The sequence below is a fragment of the Octodon degus genome, unplaced genomic scaffold (assembly GCF_000260255.1).
Source record: "Octodon degus isolate 3935 unplaced genomic scaffold, OctDeg1.0 scaffold00055, whole genome shotgun sequence".
NCBI lineage: Eukaryota > Metazoa > Chordata > Mammalia > Rodentia > Octodontidae > Octodon > Octodon degus.
Window position 1 is genome coordinate 7,392,455 of NW_004524631.1, and position 22,806 is coordinate 7,415,260.

A 22,806-nucleotide genomic window follows, 5' to 3' on the forward strand; every position below is an offset into this window, starting at 1 on the left:
TGTGTGTGTGTGTGTGTGTGTGTGTGGCCAGCTCAGCCATGTGGTGCTGGGGGATTGAACCGTGGTCCCTGTCCTTTGCTAAGCTTGTTCTAAGTATAAGTAGGTGCTTTAGACCACTGAGCCATCTCACCAACCCCGACATTTCTATTGTAAGACATATTAATAGTCAACATTAAAGATACATGTTTATAATTTTTAGTGATAAAAATTGTAAGTAATTTCAGTCATGATTCCTGAATATGATACATGGAGTGATATAAAAATAAAATATAAATATTTGCTTCTCCTTCAAATGACCATGATTTTGAGATTTCTCAAGATTATCAAGTGAATAAATATAGAAAACTGCCTAATCTACAAACTTTCCCATGATAAGTTATTTATGAATAGTTGATGATTTTATGATAAAGCCATGTGTAATCTAATTGTGAAACATTAGGTCACATAATTCATATTGTCTTTGGACATATCATTTCATATAATCAAGTTGTCACTTTGATAGTTTAAATGAGAAACTTTTATGTCATCAATTACTGGTGCCAGACAATAAATATTAAGCTAAGTGCTCAGGACTCAGTTGATGATATCTTGACTGCTGAAATATCGTTTAAAATACTGACTTTATTTGACTAGAGACGTTGGCTATATTTTTTGGTAGGAGCAAGGGAATTATATCTAAATATTAATTTGCGTCAGTATAAAGTTAATAGCCTCTTGAGGAATGAAAGGGGGCAAAACAACTTCCTCTTCCAGACATCTGGCTGCAGATATCATCAACAACTATTATATATGTAAATAAAAAGTACTGTTCCATAGGAAAAAACTGCCATTTACTCATATGAGGTTACCCTAAGACATGAGTGGGTCATATGGCAAGACGTTTCTAAAATATATGATCTAAGTTTTCCCCCTTTAGCTTCTCCATTGTCAGCAAATTTCTCATTCACAATAACACACATTACCTTTTTCATTTGATTTTCATAAATAAAATATGTGTACATCGATTTTTCCCATATATCCCAAATTATCTTGCTTTACAAAATGTAAGTCGGACTTTAAAGTGAATATTGAAACTTGCTACTTCTATAAAATGTGTAGTGCTTCATGGAGGGACATGAGTCAGACCAGATAGCAGGAAAAAGTTAAGGTTTTGGCCATCTGTTAGCTAAATTTCACTTGAATTCAATACTTCAGTCTTAAGGTTTATACCAAGGTTGATATTGGTCAAAGGGTTGCAAATGTAATCCAACTGGCAGGTGTCTGTGGAAGTCAGCATCCCTGTTCTAATGAGGATCCTATTTCCAACTGATTAAGTGCTCCAAGAGCAGATCTGAGGAGGACAAGAGGAAGATTCATTAAAGAGCTTTTATATCATTTCAGGTGTTGTCGCTAGCTGGACAAAAAGTGTGTGTGTGTGTGTGTGTGTGTGTGTGTGTGTGTGTGTGTTAATAGCTACCTTCAGCTCACTTTTCCTTCTCTTTTCCTTATTCCAATTCAATCCTCTTTTTACTGATGCTAGAAGCCAATGGTGAGGATGGTTTGTAGGCGAGACACTCAGGTAGCCTCCATTCTTTTTCCTATTATCTTTAAGAGTGTCATTCTTTAGTCATCAAACCCCTAATATATTTTCTTGTTTCTTGATGGCTTTCCCAAATTGAAACAGTTTGAGGTAAAGTAATCACAGTGATCTTTCTTCAAAAGGAGCTAGCCATTAGCAGCTACTAAAACAAGACACATTTCTTACCAGCCAGTTGCTCTTAAATAACTTGAAGGACTAGAAAGTTGAGAATAATCATAGTCATGAGTAAGCTATTTTCCATATAAAAGGAGAAAAGCGTTTCTATGAGACATAATGCTGCAGGAATCTGAGTATGTCAGCAGGTTGGACACTCAAATGATTTAAAGCTGCTAGATAATGAAAGTTTGCCAAATATTAAATGTACATAAATAAAACATTTATAATCATCACACGTGCATTTACTGTTCTTCCCAATAAATACATCTGATCATGACTCTTACCCTTGCTTGTTACTACTAATAAGCTTGAAGACTAGAGGTCATTTTTCACTCAGATAATTTATTCTGTGGTAGATGGAATGCCAAAATAATATCCTGCAAGGAACAATTACAGTAGTATCATTAACAGTATCTAATAGTAAATGCAACTAAAATAGTATCATAAGGTATTTCTGGATTGATTTTTAATAAATAAAAGCCAACATAATGTAAAATACTAATATTCTGGCTAGAAAGGGATAATGTCTCCATTCTGCAGAGAGAATTTCCTCCAACCTCTCTCTGAGCCGCATCATCATTCCATATCTCTGCTCTGTGATCAGTGTGTGTCAAAATCCTTCATAGTGACAAATGTGCTGTCCACTTGCATCTGTGGAGAATGTTTTAGCAGCTGAATGATTATGAATCAAACCCTTGAGCTTATAGCCCTTACTGCCTCCCGATGTGTTCACATTTGTTGTCTGACAAGTAAATGTATCTTGACTTTCCTCTGAGATTTTTTTTTTTTGCACAGTGTTTGATGAAAGACATTTGGCAAATTGGCAGTGGTACCCTGTCATTGCAATTTGTAGCTAACATTAGGAGTCTGGGCATGAAATGAGAGGGCAGGTTCCAGGATCAAGAGAAAAAAAAAGAGCTAACTAGAACATGAATAGTCATGTGAACAATCAGACATTCACTATTATCGAGGTGAGAACTGTATTCTGGCATAGGAAGTAAAAAGTATTCTGTCCCATGGTGTGTTCACTGTATATAAATGTTGTTAATCTTTTAAAAAGCTTGCATATTAGATCTCCTCTATTTTGCTGCTGCAGCAACAAAATGATTCACCTCTTAGGTTGATGAGCTCCTTGAGTGTGTAGTACTTACCTTCTGGGTCTGTGTGTATCTTCTGGTTTACTGCACTAATTCTAAGAAATGCATAGCAATTCTTTTTAATATTTGAAAACAAATTGATTTAGCAAGATGCACTGAGTGTGCTTTGTCTACTTAAAAAAATTGGTAATAAATAGCTTCTAAACAAAATGTGGACGCCAAGGAAACAACCTTTTAGGATAGTTGAAGGTAAATGGAAAGTTTCTTTAACTGTAGACATTAAGGATCAAGCCAACTTTGAAAGGTAATGAAATCTCCTAATTTTCAAATATGGATGTAGCTCAACAAAAACTTGCATACAAAAAGGAAAACTAATGAGGTTGTTAGGATTAGGCAAAATAATTTTTTCAAGAGTATTTCCCTGAGAAGGGCTGGGGAGATAGCTCAGTTGAATAAGCACTTGCCTGGCAAGTACGAGGGCCTGAGTTCAATCCCTGGTTCCACCAAAAAAAAAATTCCCTGAGAGATAATTGCATGAACTCTTTCCTGTATTTTAAAATGTTCATACGTGTAAATTATCTGCCATTTTCATATGTAATTATCTATCAATTTATTGCCATCTTTGTCAAAAACAGCATATTTCCTCAAACTTCTTTTTATATAATCTCATTAGAATGTTTGCATGTTCAGCTATTAGTTTAACACAGCCTTACATAGTATACCTCTTACATATTTAATTCTTTTCTTTCTAGATTACACATATTTGATGTAGCTATAACTTTTTGACATTTGGTGTCCTTTCTTGCTGTGAGTTCTCATGGGACTCATAGTCTGTACTATAAGGTGTGATTGGAAACTACCATGAATGTCTATTTCTTTCTTTTTTTTTTTTTTTTGGTGGAACTGGGGATTGAACTCAGGCCCTTGTGCTTGCCAGGGAAGTGCTTATTCTCTGAGTCATCTCCCTGGCTCCTCCATGAATGTCTAAATTTTAAAAAACTATTATAGTAAAAGGCCCATTGACACACTTACCCCATTTTGCTATTTCTGACACAGTTCCAGAAGTCTTCCTTTGTGTCCTTCTTGTGTTGTCCTCGTTGCCATGATGCTCTGAATTGATCCAAATGTTTACTTTTCCTGGCCAGTTTCACTTTGAGGAAGAGCGAGGTGTTGCTAGGTGTCAGATCTGGTGAATAGAGTGGATGAGCTCTGTGATGCTCATATGGCCCTGTCCTTCCATCCTGCCTTTCCAGTGGATGCAGTGGCACTCACTGTTACCTTTTATCTTGCCTTGTCAAGATACTCATGAATGCAGCCTTTCAGAACTGCTTCAGGAAGTGGCAAGGACGTGGGAGAAGTGTGTTGGAAGTGAGGGGGGATACTTTGAGAGAAATATGAAGTGCATGTTTTACTGTAAAAAATTTTATATGTCTATCAGCAGAAGAATTGATACAATGTGCTATGTGCACGCAGCAGAGTACTGCTCTTCCATGCAGAAAGGGAGACATGAGGCATTCGCAGAAAAATACGTGTACCCTGACACTGTAGTGTTAAGTAAGATATGTGAGACACACAAGCTTAAGTATTGCAGTTTCTTTTATATAAGAAACTCAAAATATAAATAAAGAGCAAAATAAAAGGTAGGGGGTAGGGAGAGATCTTTCTCAAATAGGAAAGGATCTCAAGATATGGAAGGTGATGGAGGGACTACGGATGAATAAAAGAATCAGGATGTGTTATGTACCTGTACCAACTCCACACATGGAATGTAAACCTGTCACGTACATATGCTAATAAAAATAAACAATGAAAATTAATCTAAATATTTACCATATATTAATATCAACTCATACTAGGAAAGGCATTAATATCTTTCTCTAAAATTTCAGTTTACTTTGATATCTATAACAAAATATTGTTACTTAATTACACTAAAGTTAATTTGACCTTATCATTTCTTTTAGCTGTTTCACTGCGCAATTGTATATTAGATTACCTTAAAACTACCTAAGGTCTTAGTAAAAAAAAAAAAAGCATTCATCTAGTACTTTATGAGCTTGATTCTACTTTTATTTCCCAATTTGATCGTCTTGTTGTTTGTTCAGTGTTTAGAGCCAAAGCTCAGAAGATTGCTTGCTTTCCTATTAACCTTTCTGGTATGTCAGAGATTATTACAGAGGAGGAGATGTCAGGCCCTTCATGGTCTTGCACTTTGCCTTTCAGATGTCAGCTATTGAAAACATGGCAGAAAAGCTAGAGGGCTTCAGTGCCCTGAAACCTGAAGCCAGTGAGCTGCTGCAGTCAGTGCCCTCTATGTTCAATTTCAGAGCACCTCCCAGTACCCTGCCGGAGAACCTACTGCGTAAGGGAAAGGAGCGTTATACCTGCAGGTAACTACCAAGTTAATTATGGCTGACTTTCCAAAAATCTCCCTCTGATTTCAGAAGGCCCTGTTGTTTGTTTTTCAAATTATTCTTGATTGGATGATTAATAGCAACCATGATAGATTTCAGGCACTTCAAAGTGGTCTTTATTTGGCGAGATTTAAAAATAGCAGTTTTTAAAAATTATTAAATGAGAATTTTAACATAAACCATTTGGTTGTGATATATGAGGCTGGAGGCTTTCCAAATACTATCTACTTGTCTCACTTTGATATTTATGAATTTTCTTTCACAGTTAATTATTTTCAGCTAAAGGTAAAATACTACTGTCTTCTAGCATACATTTGTTAATTGTCCTGGAATTGAAAACTAAGTCCATTCAGGAAGGATGAATAAAGTTTATAAGTGAAGAAAACTAGTTAACAACTTCCTTGTTAATCATCAGTACAGGTCTAAAGTTTATTGTCTGTTTCTGGTTTTAGTGTGTTCTTAAAAAATAAGTTACACTTAAAAATTCTCAATTGTCTATAGAAATTTGCACTGTCTGACTGATTCAGGCCTATCAGTTTACCTGTTCTTTGGAAAATGTGTCACTTTCTTTCCCGAACAGCTTTTATGGAAACACACATTGATAGATAGATGAAGTCTGAGGATCTTGTCTGATCTGGTACCATTCAGTGTACAGGGAATTGTCACTGGCTGACATGTAAAATGAGTTGAAACATTTGAAATATGTTTACGTGAACCCAGAATCACAAACTCTTATTGTTTTGATTCCCTTGTCTGGATCAGTTTTGTAAATGCAAAGATATGGACTTAATAAAAGAGGCATATGCGGGTCATCAAAACTGATGTTGGTTTTCATAAACTGCTCGCTTATGCTCGAGCAAATTCAAGCAGATCTCATAATGCAGCCTGTTTTGTAGAGTTATTTATGTCTGTAGAATGGCTTTCTTGCAAATATTAAATACCAAAGACATATGAGTTCCATGCAAGATTAATTAAATCAGTAATAAGCATCTGGCTGCTCTGTGGCTTGAGAGAAGTAACGTCGACTGTGCTGACTTTGCTCTTATAAACATCTTTCCGTAACAGATACTGTGGTAAGATTTTTCCGAGGTCTGCGAACCTAACACGGCACTTGAGAACCCACACAGGAGAACAGCCTTACAGGTTTGATGATGATTTTTCTAAATATCCTGGTAAATACTGTAAACAACAAAATGGAATTACAGGAACAATTTTAAAGGAGGTTTTATCTATATCTGACTGTATGTCTACTCCATGTTGAGTCAGGAAGATTTGACTGATTAAAATTAGAAGAGGCCTCATTTCTTTAATCAAGGTTTTCTGCTTCTCAATCGAAAAGTTTTAGCAATGTTTCAGAAAAAAAAAGCATTTAAGAGATGTTAGTCCTTTAAATTTTTATTGTTATTTAGTCTTAGTCTCTTCTCAATAATTCGTACCCTTGTAGTTGATACAATTGCAACTTGCACTTTCCTTTTTCTATGCATCAAGTGTGAGCTAGGAATTAACAATCTATCTCTATATACTTTGTCTTCCTAGAACAGCTAAATCTTTGTTCCAGGTCCCAACAAGAGGTTAAGAAAAAAAAAAACAAAACTTAAATGTGGGAAGGAGAAAAAAGAAATCTATAACTGGAGATAAAACAGAGAAAATCAAGTATAATACAGAAAAGTATTGATTCTACTAACGATGTCCTAAAGTATCTCATCTTATTCTGTTAAAGGTCAAAATTAGCCAGATGAAACATGGGACATATCTATTAATATTATTGTTCACAAAAGAATAAAAATAAGCAACATGGCCTCTCCCAGGCTTAAAACATAATGTAGATTATTTAATATGCAATGTTTTATGTAAAGGGCTAGGAATTTGTTAATACCTTTTATAAGAATAAATGATATTTATCTTATGCAATGTTATAATTTCATTTTCATTTGAAATTCTTGTGCATTGCATATGTATAAAATTATTTTGGTCTGAATACTAACCATTTTGTTTTATTCTTTTTTTCATTTCATTCGAAATAAGCAATTTATTCAGTTTTGAAGGTTTTTTATATAGAATAAAAAATGGATAGGTCATTACTTATTTGAAGATAAGTAAAATTTTAATAGAAAACTAGAATGCTTTAAACTGAAAATCAATGTTTTTAATTCCTTGATTTCATATATATTTTATAAATTTCTAAGCATGAGTAATAGTTCAACTTTATGCAGAGTAGAATGTGCTTGATATAACAGCCCTTCAAAAGATACAATAATGATAAGTTTTAGATAATTTCTTCTTTAGCAAAGATTTAATCTTCCAGGAATTCTTCTGAAGGAGAAGGAAAGATTTTCACATCTAAATGTTATGCTCAAGGTGTACAACTAGGACAGCACACTCATTTACTCTTTCTTTTTATACCTAAGTGCAATAGCTTTATCCTGGATGATATTTTTATATATGAATTTTTAAAGAATTTACAAACCAGAAATTTTCCATAGCTGGAGATCTTAATTAATGTTGTCAAGCCCTTCTATATAACAAATGAAAAAAAAATCAGATTTATAGATGCTTACAGTGTTTAGAAAGTCTAGTATCAGAATTGAAACCTAAGTCCAAAGCTCTCCCTTCGTAAGTGCATTTTTAGACCATAATTTTAGAAGCTGCTTTGAATGCATTGTCTACCTCCAGTAAATAGGAAGTCCTAGTAACATACATGTTCATTTTAAGAAGTTTTGAAACTTAGCCTTGATTTAAGCATCCCTTTAATCAGCTACCAATTTACTTGAATAGCATCCAATTTTTTTTTTTTAATCTAGAGCACTCACTCTTCTGCCCAAGATGTTATCAGGAGACACATACAGTGTAAGAGTTGATCATTGGGTAGACTTTATCAGTTGCTCTATTCAGATTTAAAGTGTTTACTGGATTTGGAAAATCCTCTGCACATCACAGATAATTGAAAGCACGTCAAAGATGAAATCTCTTTTCCTGATGATTTTTGAAGAAAATTTTATGAGTAAAAATTCTCCTAAAGTGTTGGTGGGAATGTAGGGTTTCTCTGTCAGTTCTCAGGTTGCTCTGCTTACCACAACAAAACTGTACGAAAGGTACTATGCTTCTCACTGCAGCGGGCCTTGGAATTAAATAAAGTTACTATAGGGAAGCCTATGTGTTCACATACAGTTTTTTTCAAAAGCGGATGTAAAGTTGATAGCTACTATCACTACACTGTTTTACACAAACTTATCAACATTATAAGCAATAAATATTGAGGATGCCAGAATAGTTTTTAACAAGGAAATTTAACTCAGGCCTCAACTGGGTTATTCCACTATGCCATAGTAACTATCACAATAAATTTATTTTTCTCACTGAACTGACTAGATTTCTAGCATTCCATAGGGACAGTTGGGGAAGCCCAAGGACTTTGAAAAGAATGCAGTGATTTCTGATGTAGAGTACTTGAAATTGAGTCTGCATTCAGAAGTGGGACAAGGGCTCTTCATGTATAGAAGAATGAGTTAAGGGTTTATTGGCCACTGAGTTAGAAAATTTTACTTGAAAAGCATTAGGAGAAAATCATTTTTTTTTCAAGCAAGATACATGAAAATTACCCAAAGAAATGGTAAAATTTTGGTCTTCAAATGCCAATAGAGAGTAACCTCATCAATTATAAAAAGTACTTTTCTTCCTTAGCCGTAGAACTGAGGGGTGGGAGCTTTACATTTTATATTTTTTATTTTACATTAAAATAACCTTAAATCATTCTATGATTATCAAATGGAAAGCAGAAATAATTAACCAACCAATAATAAATGTTTTTCTGAAAAACGCAGCTTATTCAGAAGTACTACTGAAATTGTAACATGTTAAGAAAAATATACATGGAATGTTTGGGGTTACAGAAAGAGAAAGTTAATGCAAACATTTGATTTCCTCCAAGAGGAGAATTTAATAGCATTATTACTGCTCTTGTGATGGCATAAAGCTTATTAAAAGTCTTGGGAATTCTAATCTTCAAGTTACAAAAATCAGTGTCTTTGGTATCAGCTCACAGTGTTCACATTTACTCAGTTTATAAAGTTTGGAATTGCTTGCTAGTTGGGGGATGGAAGGGAATTTTCTTTGGGATTTCAGCAGAGTAGGTAAGTTTCCTTGGAAATTATTTAATTAGATTTTCAGTTTTGAATTTAAAAAGTATCTTTATTTTGGAGAACACATGAATTTGTTTCATGTTTGAAAAGGATTCAATTGCATTATACTAAGCATAAGAAGAAAAACAATGCTATGGTTTCTAATGCTTTGAATTTTTCAGGTTTATTTAAAATATTATAATTTTTTACCTTCATAAAACTGGGAATGATCAAATCACCCATACATTATTATGTTTTTTTTATAAAGTCATGAAAAATCTTTATAATCCTCAGAGTTCATTGGCATTGAATTCTTGACTGTGTGACTAGCGCCCTTCTTGGTGCCTGGACTTAACTGTCTATTATTGACTAGTGTTAAATGGGTAATAAATTTGATCTAGGTTTCTCTAGTCTTGGGAAATAGCTTTGGATTTGCTTGTGCATATTTTCTCTGCGTTTGTTTTTCAGATGCAAATACTGTGACAGATCGTTCAGCATATCTTCTAACTTGCAGCGGCACGTTCGCAACATCCACAATAAGGAGAAGCCGTTTAAATGTCACTTGTGTGATAGGTGTTTTGGTCAGCAAACCAACTTAGACAGACACTTAAAGAAGCACGAGAACGGGAACATGTCTGGTGGGTAATTGTACTGAGAAAAGATAGCTTATTTTACATATTTTAAAAGACAGTTGTGATCTTTCTCATTTCTGTTTTGACTCCCAAATCAGATCTGTCTGTGAAAGTTAACAGCAAATTTCCCTGTGGGATATAGAATCATGTGAGTGATTATTGATCAATGTGTAACTTGGTGACTTTATATTATTTATTATCATTTTTTCCTCTGCTGGATTCATCTCAATGGGCAATCTCAAGCAAAGGGAGCCTTATCCAAAACTCACTGGCAACGTATGCATCAAGGTTCCGTAAATTGTGTACAATAATCCTTTAAATGGTCTGTGAGATAGCTCACAGACTGGGGTTTGATTCCTTGCACCACGTGCTGCACTGGTGCTGACCCCAGGTGTCCTGAACCGGCCACCAAGTACAGGCTTGGTGGCGCACACCTGTATTCCACCACTGGGGAGGCTGAAAACAGGAGGATCACTACAAGTCCGAGCTGTATAGTGAGACCCTGTACCAAATACACACAGGCACACACACACACACACACACACACACACACACACGAAATAATAATCCTGTAGCTTATTGCCATCGAATGTGTGTGCTAAGCAGGCAGGACTTCTGCAGCAGCAGCCCCAGAGTATGAACCTAGAAGCCACTGTTGCTTGTGTAGAAAGCCTGTGGTTCAGAGAATCTTTACAAGATAGCTTTGTAGGGACCAGGGACAGAACTCTTGATCAGATCAACCCACAGAAAACTATGGGTGTTTTATCTTTGTCACAAATTCTGATATAAAATTAAGTTAAAATCAACTGATGAAAAACTAGCCTTACCTTAACTGAAACCCACCAGGCCAGCACATTTTTAACAGAAAGGATTGCCGGTCTTTTTGTCTTTGGCTTCTAAGAGGCAGGCAGTGAGTCATTAACTAATATTTGCTGCTGGCCTCCGTGTGTGGAGCCAAGCCATGAAGTTGCAATTTGTCTCTAGAGTCAAAGAAATGAATGAGGAGGACAGGCATGAGTGTGGAGTTGAGCAAAAGAGAGGAGTTGAGCAAGAGCAGGAAAAAAGAGTTGAATTTATACATGCTATACAAGTACCCTTAAAGAAATTATTTTATTATTAATCCTTCCTCAATAGGTACATTGTCCATGCTCTTGAATAGGGACTACTTAGAACTACATCCTGATAACATTCTTCAAGCTAAAAATCTAATGATCATGCTTTAAAATGCTAGATTTTAGGCACGGACATTAATCAAATATATGGAACAATTTCTGTGTGACCCCTCTAGCGTAGTACTATAATTTTCTAATCAGAGTTATTTCAGGATTTAAAAAGTGAAAACTGTAACTTATTAGAGCTGAGCACTTATCTGCTAACCCAGATTATATGTTCTTTACGTAGAAGTGATATTCTAACCTCTTATTTTTGTCATATAGACCAGTATGATGAACTATTAAATTGTAGATAGTTTATCAACAAGGTAATCAGCATAAATTTAATGTAGATATAAAATTTGACCACAGATAAAGTACTCATGTTTGTGCCAATTTATTTAAACAACACAGCAATCCAGGGAAATAGGTCTTGTTTTCAGTTTTATAGATGAGAAAGCTGAAGAACTTCCTGTAACAAGCAGAGCCCATATTATCCTCTTAATACTGGACCAGCTTCCCAGCTTGTGTGCTCTGAGTTCTACACATAGCTTAGCCCACAAAACCAGGAGCCAGATTTTTCAGCATGTTTTCAATCTTTATTTTGTAAGTCATTTAGTGTAGCATCAATAAAATGTATTGTTGCACCAGTATTCATAACAGAATATAGTGGAGTGTTTTTAAGACCTGTCCTTAATTTGTCTCACCCTATTACTGATTATATGAATAAAAATGTCCCCATGTCACAGTGGGGATAGGCTAAAAGTACTGAGAGAAATGACATCCACAGAGACTATAAATTATGACCGTACTGGCTTGAACTATTCCTAAGGGACTTTTGCGGGCATCTGTATTATAATAAACAGGGTGGACTTTGACCTCCTCTGATTACTATTGTTAATATTCAAAAAGTATGTTTTTAGAAACAATACTGATCAAATTGCTAAGGAGCAAGGTTGCAAATAAGTTGCCAGATAAATAATAATTTTTGTGACAAAGGCTTTCTGCTCCGCTCAGGTACAGCGACATCATCACCTCACTCTGAACTGGAAAGCACAGGCGCCATCCTGGATGACAAGGAAGATGCTTACTTCACAGAAATTCGGAATTTCATTGGGAATAGCAGTCACAGCAGCCAGTCTCCCAGGAATGCAGAGGAGAGGTGAGACTTTAACAAAAATTTAAAGACAATAATAAAGACAACAATAAAAGCCATGCAGAGTTTCAAAACAAGATGATAGTAAATTAAAAATTATATTGCCTATTATTGTCTTCAAAGTAGTTGCTCCGATTACCAGATATAGGAATATAAGATTGATCAAATAATATGAACACTAACTGTTCTTTCAATGAACTAATTCTATGCCACCTGAAATGAGTGTTTTTCAAAATGTGTTTGCTCTATTCACTTATTGGTATTACTATTGCTGCTACCATTGATGTCTAGCATTTGTGAAGTACGTATTAAATACCATATAAATTAGTAGTATACACATATTAATTTAATTCTCATGATAATCTTCTGAGATAGTGACTGCAATTTTATTAGTGAAAGAATGGAGACATCAAAGGTTAAATGACATGCCAGAAATCACACAAGCAATAGATATGATTCAACCCAGTCCATCGGGGTCCAATACCACCACACTGTTCTGCTTCCCTCCATAGTTAAATAGAATATTTTACCAAATTTTAGAAGGAGATAGGACAATTGCCACACAGACTCAATGGAGTCACTGTGATTAGTGGTTACTATTATATATCCTATGTGTATTACAGGCAATCTGAGGCTCTGTTTCTTTCCCTATATTTGTCTCTCTTCTGCCATTTCTCTTTATATAAGTATATATTTATGCATTAGCTATCTATTTTCATCCTAATATCTTTGATGTAGAAATTATTGAAGACTTCCGAATTCAGATTCTTTCACTACCTTGTGTCCTCTCAAGTGAATATTCATATAATTCTGGTACATTTATTTCAGTGACCATAATTATTCTTGTTTTGAGTGACCTAGTATATGGGTCCCCTTTTCTTATCATGAGCATCAAACATATTAAAAGAGAATCTCATTTTGTTCTGAGATTCTTATTTTAATGCTGTTGGTAATAACTTACACTTACCTAGTACTTTACCTCGTACATGAAGCTCATCAAACATTATTTTTGCTAAAACTATTGAATTAAAATTTGTTATCTATATGTTATAATTAAATATATGAAATTGAGAGTATTTTCCTAAACATAACTATGTTGTAACTCATTAAATTAAGATGCTAAAATGTTTAGTAGGATACATTATAAATTTTATTATAAAATTGGTGTAAGTTTCATTAATTTTCATCATACAATTATAAAGGGTTAGTGGACTCTATTTTTGAAATTGGTAGTAAGTCAAGGTCAATTACTTAGGGTAGTTTCTCCATTAACTTGCTTCAAGTGAACGTTTTAATCAAAATAACACAAAACTTGTGGCCACGTTAGTTCTTCAACTTGTATAAAAATGTATTTAAGAAAAAAGGAAAAAAAAGATCTCCCTAGACACCCAAGAAGTCTCGTTAGGTCAATGATGTCGTGCTGTTGCACACACCCTGCCCTCTGCTTCCCTGGGTAGGAGGGAGCGCTGAGGGAGGGCGGCACATGATCAGAAGCCCAGTGTGGTAATAGCAGTGAAGAAGCATAGTTACAGTCTTACATTTTGAAAATAATATTTACCTGATACGAATAAGAAAAACTGAGACGAAGATCACTTAGTTCTGAAATCCTCATTCAGCGTTTCTAGCTCTTCACTGGAAATTTGTGAGCCATTGCTATAACATCTGGCTTCAACATGCCGGAACAGTACAGAAAGAAGAGTTGAGTCTCCAGCGGAGGACTTTTGATGCATAAGTTATCCCTATAAGGTGCATTATTTGAAAGCATAATTAAAAAATATATTTTCTTAGTTAAGTGGGCTTTATTACTTTTTGTTTTCATCCATGTTCTCTCTTTTTTTTTCTTGTCTTTTATTTAAAAATTAGCAATTTTGATCCATTTAAGCTAGAAAACTGGCAGCATATATGGAAACTAATAATTTATAATGGTGTAAAATCTGTGTTCACCATTCTGTGATAAAGCAAGTTGATAGACTGATTATATTAAATACTTTGTAATAATGATTTGAATTTTTGTGGTCAAATGGACTTTTACTCCATGCATCATATCCAAGAACATTTTATTTATGTGTTAATTTCTGTTGGGAAATCTAAATATCACATTGTGCTTATGCTTTATATGAGAAAACGTTAGGAATACATTGTGATACCTCATCTTCCATAATCTGCCGCATAATTATATATGAAAATCATACATGGCCATAACAGTAACTTAATAGTCTCCATGAGTTTTCTGAATTAGGAAATAGAGGAAGAAGGGAAAATGGAAGGCCATGAATTACCCAGGAATTAGGACATCTTTGTACCTATGATGTTTCCATTCTGTACAAGCTTTCTGAACTCCAAGTGGCTTAATTTCTCTAGTCATAGATCTTTAAGGGGAGGAGCCTACAAGAAGATATTTTTAAAATTGATATCATTTCCTATATCTTATTTTATAACTAATTTTAACTTTCTATAGTTTTACTTTCAATTTTATGATAAAAATTAAATACTGATTTCTTGTTTACTATTCATTTGAAAGCCCAAGAAGCTAATCTTAGTTATAAATCACTCAAATGTATTAAATTAGAATTCTTGAGTAATTAAACTTTTTATAATTTCTTTTAAATTACATTTATAATCCTTGAAAACAAGCAATAGTATTGCAGATGACATTTTATGATGTAATATTCTTCTTTGGCATCATTATGTTAGAAGTGCTTGCTAAGTAAAACTTCAAAAGAGATTTGCTTCTCTCTCTTTTTGGTATCAGGAATCGAACTCAGGACCCCACACTTGGCCAGGCAGGTGCTGCTACACTGAAATAGGTGTACAGTCACATTGCTTACGTCAGTGTTTTCTTGAAAATAGGGAAACTTCTCAATATTCAGACTATCAAGAATAATTTAGAAATAATACAAGAAGTAGCTCTTAATGGCTTCCAAGCTTGGGTAGATAGTCTAAGTGGGGTATACCACAGATGTGAACTAGTAGTATAACGTAACACTGGTCCTTGGTAGCTACTTTCATATTTTTGGAACCGTGAGATAACTTGAGTTGTATGTGTTGAGTGATTGTCGTTGTTGCTCAAGAATATGAATTCTCCATGACTTAGTTATTTTAAATTGCAGGTACTTAAATAATAATTAGGTACATTATGCAAAAAAAGCACTTTCTGGTTTTGTTCTGCATACAGTGATATCATTTGTTACGTGAAAGGCTTATATGAAATCAGAGGCTGGGATTATTTTTCCAGTTCTGCCAGTGACTCCATTTATAATCTTAATAACCATCCAATTATTTTTCTCTCATTTTTTTAACATGTGAAATTACATTATTCTCCCAAGATTGCTATAAAGTATAAACTATAAAATTTCCTGCGTAGGTGTACAAAAAGCTGGACAACTTTTAGGGAGATGATAAGAAAGCTAACTGTATGCTTAAAACATTAAACCAATAATTGAGCCCTTTTCTTTTTAATAGAATAAATGGCAGTCACTATAAGGATGAGAAGGTATTGGTGACTGGTCAGAATTCAGATTTACTGGATGATGAGGAAGTGGAAGACGAGGTGTTGTTGGATGAGGAGGATGAAGACAACGAACTCACAGGAAAACCCGCGAAGGAGCCCGTGGCCAGCAGTCTGCATGAAGGAAGCCCTGAAGATGACTTTGAAGAAGCTGGTGCCCTGGAGATGAGTTGTAAGACGTCCCCAGTGAGGTCAGTGCACCGGGCAGCCTGCTAGGCTAAACGAGGGGAGAGTACACACGCTTGTCTCTCCTCCTGCTCTGCTTTGCCCTTATAGTATTGCATGTGATTGGAATTGGGGAGCAATGAGCCATGGAAGTTAGATTGGCATTAGCAAGGTGCACACAGTGCACCACTTTTATAAGAGTAAAACACGGTGAATTATGAATAAAGTGTGCAAGTGTATCAATGCTCTTGTACTTGCAGAGTGCTGCGTGAGGTAGGAAGGATATGTAAAAATGACACAGGTACACAGTCACTTAGGTTAGACTGTACTTAAGCCCAAGGGAAACTAGAGATTTCCACACGATACAATGTCATTCAATAATCTGACAAATATTGCTAAGATAAATTTGACTTCATTATATATTTATATAACCTGCATACATAATTGATTTTTAAATGGAAAAATTAGCCAAAGAGTTGACAGGAATATTATATTTTCATGAGGATCATGTGTGCTGACCTCATGTTTTCATAACTTTCATTGAAATGGAAATTTTAGATGCGTGAATTCTCTCTGCACACATTGCTGACCTAATGTGTCACTGATTTTATCTCAAATATATACTTGACTGTAGTTAATAAAAAATATCCAAGAAAAGCATGATTTAAGATAAGGTATTTATAAATATTGTACGGAATCCAACCATTGGTGAGTGACACTTTACACAGCAAATACAACATGAAGTTTGATAGCTGTTTAAATTCTAATAAAAGTGATTTGATTAAAAAAGAAACTGAAAAAGGAAAAAAAAAAAACCCTTCTGTGCTTTCCCATTGGTTCATTTTAGGTATAAAGAGGAAGAATATAAAACTGGACTTTCTGCTCTAGATCACATAAGGCACTTCACAGACAGCCTCAAAATGAGGAAAATGGAAGATAATCAATATACTGAAGCTGAGCTGTCTTCTTTTGGTACTGCCCATGTGCCAGAGGAACTTAAGCAGCCGCTACACAGAAAGTCCAAGTCACAGGTACATATTTTCCTGCAGTTCAGCATCATGGGGACATTGTGCATACAAATGTACATTTCCTTTCATTAGCAGAAGGCAAATATTTTACCTTTGCAGTACTTTAGAAGCAGGTCCAGGTGCTTTGCCTGAGTGGTCCTGTCTTTATATATGACTGAATCCAAAAGAGTGACCCTGTGCACCAACTGATATGGCTTCATTCAGCACAGAAACTTCTGTGACAAGCCCTATTCTACAATGATTTCTCCTTTGCTCTGCAGTTCTTTTACTTCTTCTAGGTAGTTCATAATGTTTGTTTAGTTGTTTATATATTACTTGAGAATTATTTTCTGATTGTTTAATTAACCATATTTTTTGCCAACATAAGGTCACGTTAGGATTTTTAGAAAGCAAATTCTGTTGTTTTTAGCTGCATGTAGTATATTAAGTGTATTAATTAACATGTGATTAAGTTATAGAACTTAGGAGCAAACTGAAATCAGAAATGAAATGAGTACCAAGGCCTTAAATGAATTTTTTATTAAATAAATGAATAACACACAAATTCCCTGAGTTCTATAGCATTCTGTGAGAATAATAACAAAAACTAAATCTATTTAAGCATTTATAAATACCAATTAAAAGAGGCTTTATTCTTTTAAGAAAAGGAAATTAGTATTTTTTTATATCTATACTTAACGAACATGTTCATTCAGGTCCATCTTTTAAAAAATAACTGCCCAATGCCATATTTATTGATCATATTGGTTGAATTGTTTTATCCATGATACCATTTTGGAGGTGGTCTGACTTATCAGTATGATCGTATTAGCTTGTACATTTGACACTGATTTCTAAATAAGAAATGTTGCCTGAGATGTTTTGGGCTGATCTTAATAGCAAATGTAGTAAGTTGTAATAGCAAATCTCCACTAAAATAGGGAAAACACTGTGTCAGTGGGATAATTCAATATTTTTAATGTTATTAAATTCAGTGAAAACCTTGTTATTAGTATGATGATAGAAAAGTTAATGTTATTTGTGAACTCATGTTAAGGCAGCCAGTGTGGACATTAGAAATTCCTACCAACTGTCTTCACTTGCGTGAGAACATAATTTAAAGGTTAGGAATTGATGCCTTTTCCTTGTTAAGGAGTAGGGTAGATAAGACAACAATTTCATCTCAATGATCTAATAGAGATAAAGTAAATTTTTCAGTTGTAAATCTTACAAATTAACTAACCCAAGTAGATATCTCGTTTTCTCTTAGCCATTCATTAGAAGTTGTTAGGATTTTTAAAAAGCCGTTGATTTTCCATTCTTTCTAGCTGATCAGAGATATCAGAAGGATCCAAGTTTCCTCTTTTTAAACTTACTTAGTTATTCTACTGAAAATACTTTCTGTGTGAGACATAATGTTGAACATCAGAAACTGTCAAAAGGTATAGAAAGCCAACAAGCTTGAGCACTTAGAAAGAATGGATATGTTGTATAATTCAGTAGCAACATATTGGCATTAAGTTCCTACTGACAATTGTCATCTCAAGAAATATGAACATTTTGTAATCCTAGCTTGTATTTTTTTGTTACTTGATTATGCCATCTATATTAGTCTGCAAATGGTGGGGCATTTGTCCAAATTAAGTATTTCTTGAAACCATTCATTCTGTATTCTGTGACTCACTAACTCATAAAAGTTTTGTGCCACACCCAGATCCTTGTGCATTGAATGTGTTTTTCCTTTGATTATTTTTATTTTATTTTATTTTATTTTATTTTATTTTATTTTATTTTTCTTGTATCTCAGGGAAGGGTCTACAGGGTATTCGGGGTCTCACTACTAGATCAGACTTGTAGTGATCCGCCTGTTTACAGCCTCCCAAGAGCTGGGATTACAGGCGCACGCCACCATGCCCAGTCTCAATTGCAATCTCAGCACACCCCAGGGGCAGGGCCAGCACGGCAGGCCCCGGGATTGAACTCGAGGCTCCTGTACCTGCTTGCAGGTGCTTTAATCCGCTGAGCTATTTGGCCAGCCCTTCCTTTGATTATTAATAAGAATATATTCTATATTTACCATTTCCTTGCATTGAAAGTTTCAAATGTTTTACTCAAAATATTTCTGCATTTGCTCTGTGATTTTTGTAGCAATTGAATAAAAATTTTGACCAATACAACAGTGGCTGTATTCTACATGAAATCTTTAAAGAATTCTATTCTACATATATGGGTATTAATTTCAGGTTAATAAATTCTGCTTAAAGGAGGAACACCGGTCTAAGTGCTTTATGTAAGTTAGAGTCAGGGGTTCCTCTATGAAGCTTGAGGATGAGCACAATTATTGCTACTGCATTCTATAAATGTTGGAAAATAAAACTTACAAGTGAAGCAACGTGACTAAAATCACGATGTCCGCTAAGTAAAAGGTAGGCTAGAAACCTGGAGTAGACCAAAGATGTCAAAATTTTATTTATATTGCCTTACATTTTTCTAAAGATCACAAGTTTTCTTAATATTATTTCAGGATATTTATTTTACCTCTAAAGATTGATATATAAGCTGAATAAATAGATTAAGTTCAATATTCACTCAATCCGTACTCTAAACTCTAGAAAGGAGAAAAACTGTATTATTTATCTGATTCTTTAGGACCTAGCAAGTGCCTGGCAGAGAGTACATGCTTAAGAAATACTTGTTAAAGGAGTAGTGAGGTTTTGTATAGGTCCGGAAGGCAAATTGAATACATAAAAGTCAAATGTGTACATTTACAGCAATGACCCAGCAAATCGAAATCAGCCTGTAAAGGGAGATTTTCTAACTGAATGCCATGATTATAGAAGAAACCACAGACTGGCCACATGTCTCAGCATGACTCCCACAGATGAAATTCTGCCTAACAACAGGCATTTTTTCTTTGTTTACAGACAGTGGAATGTCTTTGGCAGGACTTTAATGATTCCACTTCAGCAGCATTTTGACAAGCAAGGTTAGCAATGGATGGGACCAACAATAGCAAATCAGCAGTGAAAAGTTCACTCACAAGTCAAGACGGAACATTTCATTTGAATATTTTACTTGGCAGTCCATAGGGATTCTCTGAACAGTTACTTAGAATGTGACATGATCATGAGGAAGAATGAGAACTTCCTCACGGCACCTCAGTGTGCTGGCGCTCGGCCGACAGCTGGGCACAGGGTGCTTGGGTCGGCATCGGGCCTTGCACTGTGTTTTTTGTGTTGGTGGAGATGATTTGATACACCTCAACTTTCAAGGTCTTTGGGTGCCAGTAGTGGATGTAAAATAATACTGGATTAAAATGTGGGCAAAATCAATATATGTCCTTCCCCTGGGTTCAAATTTGGGAAGGACTCGGTTTTAGGCCTTTGGTGTCATTGAGCGATACTGGACAGATTGTCTCTTATTCTTTGCTCTCAGAGAAGTTCAGAAGACAGAGTGCCTTGTGTGCCACCCGGTTGTGTTGAAGGAGGCCTGCATCTTAGGCCAGTGTGCAGGGGTAAATGAAAGGAACTTGATACTTGCCAAAGCAATTCTGGTTGAAAAGCACCTGGTCTGTATGCAGGTGAAGCGTGACAGTAATGCTTATACTCTAGGAGGCTGTGGCAGGAGAACCTCACCAGTTCCAGCCCAGATGAAACAAATTAGCAATTCAGGGAGACTTTGTATCAAAATAAAAATGAGAAAGGGCTAAGGATGTATAGCTGGGTAGGAAAGCCTTGAGTTGAATTTCCCAGTACTGAGAAAAATAAAGGGAAACGGTATGTGTTTCAAATACCACTTACTGACCGAGTCTCTCCTTTTACCTCAGGCGTATGCTATGATGCTGTCATTGTCTGACAAGGAAGCCCTCCATTCAGCGTCTCACAGTTCTTCCGCCGTGTGGCACAGCATGGCAAGGGCTGCAGCAGAATCCAGTGCCATCCAGTCTATCAGCCGTGTATGACATACTAAGCTTGACCAGAATGGGACCAAGTCCACCAGTAGCATGGTTCTTTCCTATAGGACTATTTACAAGACTGCTGAGCAGAATGCCTTATAAATCTGAAAGGTCACTCATTTAAAGTCTGGTGACCTTAAACTGAATGATTAAAGAAAAAAGAAAGACAAAGGAAACTATTTATTCTCGATTTTTTTTTTTTTTTTTTTTTTTGCACAGCAAATGCAGCTGCTGACTTCTGGAGGATCAGTTTGACTTAAAGTGAGTCCGTGGAAATGAAAAACTTGCTGGGCAAAAGGCATCTTCCAGTTCACCCTGCCTAGGGTGTGGGTGGGCAAGAGGGGCAGTTGAGATGGCAGCCTTGATATGAACGAACACTCCGTAGAAACCGAATTCTTATCTGTACAAGATTACCTGAAATGATTGGGAACAGTTGCTTTGAATTACAGATTTAATTTTTCTCTTTGTTAAAGTCTTCTGTAATTTAACCCTTTGAAGATGGAAGTAGCTGGGTGAAATGCACAGTCAATTATTATAGAAACTGATGAAAGGGAGTATTTGTTCCCCCCTTTAACTTTTGCCTTCTTAAATACATGGCTTAAAACTAGGGGAAAAGGGTCTGTGTATATTGTAAACTATGGATGTTCATGCTTCAGGAGGTTAAGTCAGTGATTTAACCTGTTCATCACCAGTACCGACGTACCACTAATAAAATGTTTGCCAAATGCTTGTAATAACATCTTCATTTTAGACAATCATGTCACTGGTTTTTAATGTTTAATTTTTTTGTGTTGTGTGTATCATGTATTTATTTGTTGGCAAACTATTGATTGTTGATTAAAATAGCACTGTTCCAGTCAGCCACTATTCTATGATGTTAGAGGCACACCCCTCTCTCAATTGCAAGGACCAAGGTGACTGGACCTGTGTGTGGGAGTGCCGAATGGGGTTTGGCTTTTCTTAACATTCCTTTTTTTGGTTGTTGTTTTGTTTTCCTTCTTAATGAGCTAAATATGAATAGATGCAACTTAGTTTTTGTAATACTAAAATTGATTCAATTGTATAAACGATTATAATTTCTTTCATGAAAGCATGATTCTTCTGATTAAAAACTGTACCCCATATTATGCTGGTTGTCTGCAAGCTTGTGCGATGTTACGTTCATGTTAATCCTATTTGTAAAATGAAGTGTTCCCGACCTTATGTTAAAAGAGAGAAGTAAATATCAGACTGTATTCAGTTATTTTTCCTTTTATTGAGGAACAAGATTTGTTTTGTTTTTTGTTTGTTGTTTGTTTGTAATCTCATTTTGAAATAATCGGCAAGTTGAGGTACTTTCTTCAAATGCTTTGTACAATATAAACTGTTATGCCTTTCAGTGCATTACTATGGGAGGAGCAACTAAAAAATAAAGACTTAAAAAAATGTCCATTCTCCCCCTTGTGTTTTTTTTTTCTCTTTTCATGTAATTTTAGTTTCCCTTTGGGATCCAAATGATTTAAAGATGGGATGCTTGGCACTTTGATGCCCTAACAGATACATGGAATCTAAAACATGTCTGCACTGTTTTGAGATGACGTAAGTGATAGTCCTTGGCCGGCAGTGAGTCCTGCTTGCTGTTTTGGAGTTTCTCCATGCAGGACAAGCTCGTGGCCTGTGTGCTGCACTCGCTACCCAGGGCTGGAATCATTCCAGGCCCGGAGCACCCATTTTAATTAGGAAAGAGCACAATCTAGAACTTTTCTACTGCAGTTTACATAATGTGTGTCAAAAGGAACTTTCTTGTTTCTGCTTCTAATAATACACATACTGTTAACTAATTCAAAAGGACAGTGAGAGCTTTTAACTTTACCGAGTGCCTTCTCAGT

The 22,806-nt window shown here is 35.3% G+C and overlaps 1 protein-coding gene across 15 annotated transcripts in view; it reads left to right on the forward strand.

The window, feature by feature from the left end:
- The window catches only part of Mecom (MDS1 and EVI1 complex locus), a 550,507-nt gene extending 528,140 nt beyond the window's left edge, over positions 1 to 22,367 (forward strand). For 11 of the 15 annotated variants that reach the window (XM_004633475.3, XM_023717748.1, XM_023717749.1 and 8 more), the window contains 7 exons: positions 5,056 to 5,222; positions 6,312 to 6,389; positions 9,833 to 10,002; positions 12,165 to 12,309; positions 15,766 to 16,002; positions 16,824 to 17,007; positions 20,810 to 22,367. In XM_004633475.3, coding sequence (XP_004633532.1) covers positions 5,056 to 5,222; positions 6,312 to 6,389; positions 9,833 to 10,002; positions 12,165 to 12,309; positions 15,766 to 16,002; positions 16,824 to 17,007; positions 20,810 to 20,944 — 1,116 coding nt within the window. In that variant the 3' untranslated portion in view covers positions 20,945 to 22,367. Of the gene's footprint in view, positions 1 to 5,055; positions 5,223 to 6,311; positions 6,390 to 9,832; positions 10,003 to 12,164; positions 12,310 to 15,765; positions 16,003 to 16,823; positions 17,008 to 19,907; positions 19,970 to 20,809 lie in introns of all 15 variants that reach the window. The other 4 variants (XM_023717752.1, XM_023717753.1, XM_023717751.1 and 1 more) reach the window with 3 other exon arrangements.
- Positions 22,368 to 22,806: the final 439 nt, after the last annotated feature.